The sequence below is a fragment of the Cryptomeria japonica genome, chromosome 5 (assembly GCF_030272615.1).
Source record: "Cryptomeria japonica chromosome 5, Sugi_1.0, whole genome shotgun sequence".
Taxonomy (NCBI): domain Eukaryota; kingdom Viridiplantae; phylum Streptophyta; class Pinopsida; order Cupressales; family Cupressaceae; genus Cryptomeria; species Cryptomeria japonica.
The window spans coordinates 336,637,763-336,645,320 of NC_081409.1; the positions used below are offsets into that span (position 1 = coordinate 336,637,763).

Sequence of the window (7,558 nt, forward strand, 5' to 3'; positions counted from 1 at the left end):
TCTAAAAATCTACTAAGAACATTCATATAATTCTTTATCATATATACTTTCAAATTGAGTTTTTGACTTTAATAAAATAACCTCACTATCATTTATTTTCAAATGTCAAAGAACATTCACTTTCAAATTTGACTTTTTCCTTTATTAAAAATGACCTCTCCGCCATTTGTTTTCAATAAGTTAAATAAGCAGTTGTGAATTAAATGAAATGCTTCTTTTCGCAATAATTTTCACTACACTCAAAAGATATAACTGAGCTTTCCACGCGATTCCGTGTCATCTAAGTTAAACAATACATAGGTACCGAACAATACATCGCTGCATTTACATACCCAAGAATACAAGATACCATTCAAAGTGTACCTGCTCATGCCACGTCATACACATTCTTCTTACGCAAACAAGACGCTATTCCTACAAAGTGGAAGCCACCCAGGGAGGCTTGTAACCACAAATTTCAATACTCTTCGTTGCTGTTGGAAGCGCAGAGATATGTCAGAACACAAAATACTATTATTATTTTTTTTTGTGGGTATAATCGCAATCGCACTGGTTTCAGCGGCAGATGACCCACAGATTACTTACCTGGGCTCTGGATGCAGCGAGAGTCTAAACAGGACTTACAAAAATTTGACTGCTTTCAATCACAATCAAGCTGCTGTTTTCGGATCGCTTGCCTCGAATCTGTCTTCTAATGGATCCCATTTCGCCACTTCAGTCATCGACAACGACACCACAGATCCAGTGTATGGACTTGTTCAATGTAGAGAATATCTCACACCCAACGAATGCTTACAGTGCTTCACCGCAGCCAAGGCTAAAGTGAAGAAGTTTTGTCCTAAATCTAATGGAGCAAAGATTCATCTTGATGGCTGTTTTCTGCGTTTTGAGAATAACACTTTCTTTGATGAGGGAGAAGACGGTGGAGATGCTGAGAATTGCTCCACCGTGTCTGAGACTGTAGACTTCTCCAACACAGCGTATGGACTACTAAGTCGGCTCATACAAAACGCTTCTACAAACGATGGCTATGCTGTCGGCTCCCTCAACTCTATCTATGCTCTTGTTCAGTGCGTCGAATCCCTTAACAACGACACATGCCAATCTTGCCTCAGGGATGCTCGGGAGCGTCTTACAACAAATTGCCTTCTCATCCAGGAAGCCCATGCTTTGATGGCTGGTTGTTTTATTCGCTATGCAAATTATCCTTTCTTTTCTCATAACCTGACCGGTACGACCAATTGCTTTTAACAACAAATTACGTTTTTGAATTATGTATCTTATATTGAAATCAGTCTTTCTTTCATATATATGTGTGTTTAACAGCGTCCACAGAGAATGAAAATGGGTCAAAGTCCAAGAGAGTGCGTATATTGTTAGGAAGCATTGGAGGAGGAATTTTGTTGGCGGCGATGTGTGTTGCTGTGCTTTGTAGATATTGCCAGTGCCGCCAGAGGTTTAAGAGCTTCATCCCTGTCTTTGCCAAAAGAGGTACTCTAAAATTCCATTCTTCTCAACAAATGATTTGGGGAAAAATAAGAATCTAATGGTCTATGAAGAAGGAGCGGGTACTAGAAAAATCTTGATTTATAAATGTTTAGACTTTTGATTTATAAGTATTCAAATATAAATAAAGCTGATTTTCAAGATTAAGTAGGGGAAAGGATCCAGCAGTTGAGCATGTACCAATTGTTGTGACGGTTGTTGATACTTTTTGTTCCAAAAATTGAACAAATAAAACTTATTGTTTGAAACAAAAAATATCAATTTTTGTTAGGAAATGTACCAACAGTTGTTAGGAAATGTATCAATAGTTGTTAAGAAATGTACTAATATTGTAAAAAGTAACCAATCAGGTGATGCCATGTCAGCTGCACAACTATTGGGGTCTCTTTTGCACGCCTATTGGTCTCACTTTTTTTGGGGGCTGTTTTGGACACCTTGGCAAAAAGCATGCTGATGTGGCATCATATTTGATGATGTGACCCTGAAACCTTAGTTATAAGTAGGGGACTTGCCAAGTAAGCTGTTGTAAAAAAATCGGAGTGATTTGAAATTTCCAAGTAGGATTTTGAGAAGCGCAAAGTTAGGGTGCACAACTACTGGGTCCTTTCCCCTACATTTATTATTTATTTTGCAGTTTGTGAGAACAGAGCATTTGATGATGTAAGAAAATAGTTAATTAAAATTGTGAAATTTTCAGTTTATATATCATTAAAGTAATTTTTTAAAATTTAGGTTGTGTGACGTTTTCTATCATCAAAGTATTGTATCATGTTCTATGATCTATTCTCTTTTCCAGTTTAACATATCCTAATGAATCATATAATATGATCTGAAAAAATGATAATAAAAATTAATATATAATCAAGATCTATAAATAATAATATATAAAAAATAATCAAATTTTTTAACTTAAAATAAAAAAGTTTACATAAATATCCAAACTTCTATTGGCATTCTACTTTCCTCCTTTGTCCCACACCCTGTGATATTGTGAAGAAGAAAATTTTCTATTGATAAAGTTCTTGATGTGAAAAAGAGTTTCTTAAACTGATTGACAACTCAAACATTGATTGTAATTGATTTCTAAATTCAACTGTTTAAAAACTAATTGACAACTCATACATTGATATCTCCACCCTAGATCCATCTTTATTCAGTTGTTGGATTGCATCAAATAGATTGTTTCTATTGAAATTGTTAAAATTCTCCTTGTTGATAGAGACAATCAATAATATTGTAAAAAACTCTCTATCGATGAAGCAATTTCCTCAACTATATTTTTGATCAATATCTCCATCTTGTCACGTGCATTGCATTTTACATAGAATTGCCATAAAAAAAGGACCCTTATGTCCATAAGATGTTTGTATGTACATCTAGTGGGACCTTGAGTATTCAAAACTCCTTGTTGAAGAGACAATCAATAATAGTGTAGAAAAATCTCTATCGATGAAGTAATTTCCTCAACTAAATTTTTGACCAATATCTCCATCTTGTCACGTACATTGAATTTTACATTAGAATTGCCATAAAAAATGACCCTTATGCCCATTAAATGTTTGTATGTATATCTAGTGGAGCCTTGAATATTCAGAATAAAAAAATTCAAATCTGAAGTACTCCTTACCTCATAGAGTTGAAAATTGCTAGCAAAGATGGTGACGCTACGCAAATTCAATTAAATAAAATGTGACTGAAATAAAACGTATAATGTTTTGTGCAGAAGAGGATCTGGATGCAAGAGAAGTAATCGAGCAAGTTACAATTTATAATTACGAAACTCTTCGAGATGCAACTGCTAATTTCAATCCCAGTAATCTACTTGGAAAAGGGGGATTCGGCGAAGTTTACAAGGTTTATATTATTATTATAGTATGAAGTGAGCAATATTGGCTTCTTGGATTTGTCCATGATATTAATTCTAAGCATTTATGCTCAGGGAAAACTTCTCGATGGAAAAGTTATTGCCGTGAAGAAGCTTAGCGAAAGACAAAAAACGCAAGCCATGAATGAATTTCTGACAGAAGTGAAGTTGATCAGTAGTGTTCGTCACCGCAATCTTGTTCGTTTGCTTGGCTGTTGTTCGCACGGCCATGAGCGATTGCTAGTTTACGAATTTATGTCAAACAATAGTCTTGACAAACATCTTTTTGGTAGGTAATATCGCATTAAGATTCTTTTCCAATGTTCTAGTTCTAACGAGGTTGGGTTTGCTTGTATTTAATTGCTTAAATTGCAGGGAGTAAAGGGATGTTTTTGGATTGGGAAACCCGTTTGAACATCACAGTGGGCACAGCTCGAGGTCTTGCCTATCTTCATGAGGAATCTAATGTTCGCATAGTTCACAGAGATATCAAACCTGGAAACATTCTTCTAGATGATAAGTTTCTTCCAAAGATAGCAGATTTCGGATTGGCTAGATTCTATCCTGAAGGGGAATCCCACGTTTCCACCAAAGTTGGAGGAACAATGTAAGTGTATTTACAAAATTCTATCAATACTCCACCACAAGTTTGTAGATTATACTAACATATTTATCAAACAGAGGTTATACTGCGCCTGAGTATGTCGTTCGTGGACAATTAACAGAAAAAGCTGACGTCTATAGTTTCGGGGTGGTGGTTCTTGAGATTGTTAGTGGAAGAAAGTGTATAGATCAAAAGTTGCCAGATCCTCTTCAGCTTCTTTTGCAATGGGTGCGCTCTCGATCTTCTCACCTCTTATTGCTCTATGATTTGTTCATGACTAATCAAAGACATATATTAATATAATACATTGAAATGTTTTGTTGTTGTAGATTTGGCAACTCTATGAGAGCGAGCAAATATTGGAAATGGTTGATCCGAAGTTGAAAGGAGAGTACCCACAAGAGCAAATGGTAAGAGTTATAAGAATTGCTCTACTGTGTGTAAAAGCATCTCCATCCCAGCGTCCAAGTATGACACAAATTGTATCAATGTTAACAAGTAACTCGGAGATAACTGATCAGCCTACCAAACCGGCGTTTCTAGAAAGTAATGTAAATGACAGAACTCCAACTTCTTCGTCGAGGGATTCAGCAGGATCTCATGGATCTGTTACTGTATCTTTATTCCCTCGTTAGTTATTCCTTTTCACTACTAACTCATTATTTCAGCATAGAACTAGCTAAGGACTATAGATACAGAAAATCATAAGTTTTGTGTATGGCAATCTATATTAACATTGAGTTCGTTTATCAAAATTAAAGATACAAGCCTGTATTTTGTATGTCGTCGCCACAAATTTGAGTGACTTTGATTTTACATTCTGAATAAAATTAAGACATTATCAACACTAGTTAATGGGATGCTCACACAAACTGAAGATTCAACAATTTAGCTAAATTACAATGGTTCTTGTTTATGCTTTTGTAAGTGTTTTGATTTGTATTTAAGAATTTATTTCATTTCTACAAGAAGAGATTAGTTCAGGTAATTGAAAATAGATTTATAAACATGTCTTTTTTTGGTATATCTGTATTAATAAAAATTAGATACTCCTTTTACTAGTTTATAAGCTTCATCTTGATCATATCTTTTCTATGTTGCTAGTGTTAGAATCTTTCCATTCTTATTCTAACTTCTAAGATAAGCTTGCATAAGTGGATTTCCTTTGAGACTCACAGTTGTTTAATAGAATTTTCTATTTCAATTGGTCTCCCTTGCACAATAAATTGAGTCTTCTATTTTAAGTTAATAATGAGAGATTAATGGAATGTTTGTCTTAGCCTATTCTATGCATTTAATGTTTTCTCATTTCTTACATGTTCAAAATGTGTTGACTAAGGTAGCTCTATTCAATATTGTCATTCATCCAATTGATTCCCAATTTCTACACAGTGTCATAACTTCATTTTAAATGAAAATTTGGTAGGGTAATTTTGCAAGTTTTTTTGAACTTTTTATGCAATTTCTATTTTGGCCACCAATGTTTTTGTTTGATCTATGAGTGTTTGGTATGTTGAAGGCATGATATCCTTATTGTTTATAATATTCTTACTGTCACGGGGCTAGATTTACCCGTGCAGCACCGACGATCTTTTAGGTACTTGTCTGTGAGACCCAAGCACTTCCAAGAACTTGGACTACGCCTATAAGCACTCCCAAGCTCCAAAACCTGCACAAACACTTACACAACACGTACAAACTTGCACAGCGGAATCCTTGCACAATGAACACAATGTTGGGGCAATAAGATAGCTTATTGATATGAAGAAACGGCCCCTGGCCCGGTCTACAAACAATTCCAACTATGTCGTTGGTCACTACCCCGAGTACTTCCCAAGCACTCGATTACAAGTTCCCGCCCCTGGATTTGCGCCTACTCTTCAAACACCGATACAAATCCCACTGCACCTTGCCCCTGGCTGTAGCTTCTCACATAGACTCTAAATCCACAAAGACCCTGTCTCCTTCGGAACTCAACCTGCCACACCACTGACTCTCTCGTGAGCCCATGACGACTTACCCAGTACACGACCCAGGCCCCCTCCATGAACGGGGACTCCAAGTCTCATTGCTTCTCTGTTGCTACTTCTACTTCACACCTCTTCTCTACAATCGCTCTGAACACCTTTGCTCGCTAGAATGTTGTTTTGGTCCTCCTTGGATTTCTCCACCATGAACCTTTGCCTAGGAAAGTAAAGCACACTGTAGAAACATTCTCTCGTGAACAGCGGGGTACTCTGCTTCCCCCTATATACATTTTTCGTTCAGTTCTCACACAATTGTAGCTTGGCATTAACCATTTGTCAATCACCACAACTTCCACCTGCTGAGAATTGGAAGGGACTTACAACCTCAGAAGCCTATTGATCTCCCCGAGACAATAGCCCCTTACATCCTCCCCCGCCTAAAATAGGTGACGTCCTCGACGCTGGCAACACAGTCCCAGACTCGTGTTGTTAAGGCCCCCAACTTTATTTACACTCAGAAGGGGAGGTTGGAGTTTCGTTCCAAGAACTCCAAAACCTTGGCCTCATATTTCTAGAGGTTCTCAGCCTTCTCCCAAGTTGCCTCTACTCAGGACTGGCCCTGCCAATGAACTAAGAACTCTCTCCACTTCCTGTTTCCAAATCCTCTCTCCTTTACGGCAATCACTTCCTCCACATCTAGTCTCGTCCCGTCCTTGACAAATGTTGGTCCTCGGGTTGGTATGTTCCTGTTGTTGTCTTCTTTATCCAAATGATACGGACGGAGTTGGCTGACATGGAAAACATTGTGGACTCTAAAATGCATTGCCAACTTCAGCTTATATGCAACTTTCCTAATCCACCATGCGATTGTGAATGGTCTATCAAATCTGCGACCAAGTAATGCACTCAACTCCTTGGGTGTTTTAAACTGAACTGGGTCCATCCTGAGAAAGACCTTGTCACCAACTTTGAACTCCACATTGCTCCTCCTTGAGTCTGCATAGTGCTTCATTCTTTCTGCAGCCTTAAGCAAGTTATGTCTCGCATGATCCACTCGATCTTGCCACTCCTTCAACCTATCTTTTGCATCGGGACAGGCCCTGACATATCCACTCAAAATTGTATGAGGAGTTAGTGGTTGTTTCCCTGTAGCCAATTCAAAAGGTGAATACTGACTCGATGCACTCTTCTGTATGTTGTAGCTAAACTACGCTGGGTCCAACAACTTTGGCCAGTTGGATTGATCTGACCAAACAAAGTGCCTAAGATAGTCCTCCAAAATCCCATTGATCCTCTCGGTCTAACCATCTGTCTTTGGGTGATGACTCGTCGACATGAGCAGCTTTGTCCCAATTAGCTTTAACATCTCCTTCCAGAAATTGTTGGTAAAGCGAGCATCCCTGTCACTAATGATACTCAGCAGAACACCCCAATACTTCACAACATTCCTGAACAAGTAGTCGGTAGCGTCCTCGTCTCTACACGGTGCCTTGCACGATACAAAAACAACATACTTCGAGAACCTGTCAACCATGACCATGATATTACTGTACCTATCCACTTCTAGCAACCCTGTGATAAAGTCCATAGTCACGCTTGCCCACGGTCTCACTGGTA

General features: G+C 37.9%; 1 protein-coding gene across 2 annotated transcripts; it reads left to right on the forward strand.

Annotated features, from left to right (window-relative positions):
* Positions 1–337: 337 nt before the first annotated feature.
* On the forward strand, positions 338–4,748 carry LOC131034040 (cysteine-rich receptor-like protein kinase 42). Of its 2 annotated transcripts, none has more exons than XM_059221460.1 (7): positions 338–1,231; positions 1,327–1,491; positions 3,230–3,360; positions 3,446–3,659; positions 3,755–3,977; positions 4,052–4,202; positions 4,304–4,748. In XM_059221460.1, the coding sequence occupies exons 1-7, from the start codon at positions 370–372 to the stop codon at positions 4,607–4,609; spliced, it is 2,052 nt and encodes a 683-aa protein (XP_059077443.1). In that variant the 5' UTR covers positions 338–369; the 3' UTR covers positions 4,610–4,748. The 2 variants fall into 2 exon arrangements, with proteins under 2 accessions (XP_059077443.1, XP_059077442.1); XM_059221459.1 differs by having other exon boundaries at positions 340–1,231; positions 3,746–3,977.
* The last annotated feature ends 2,810 nt before the right edge of the window (positions 4,749–7,558 follow it).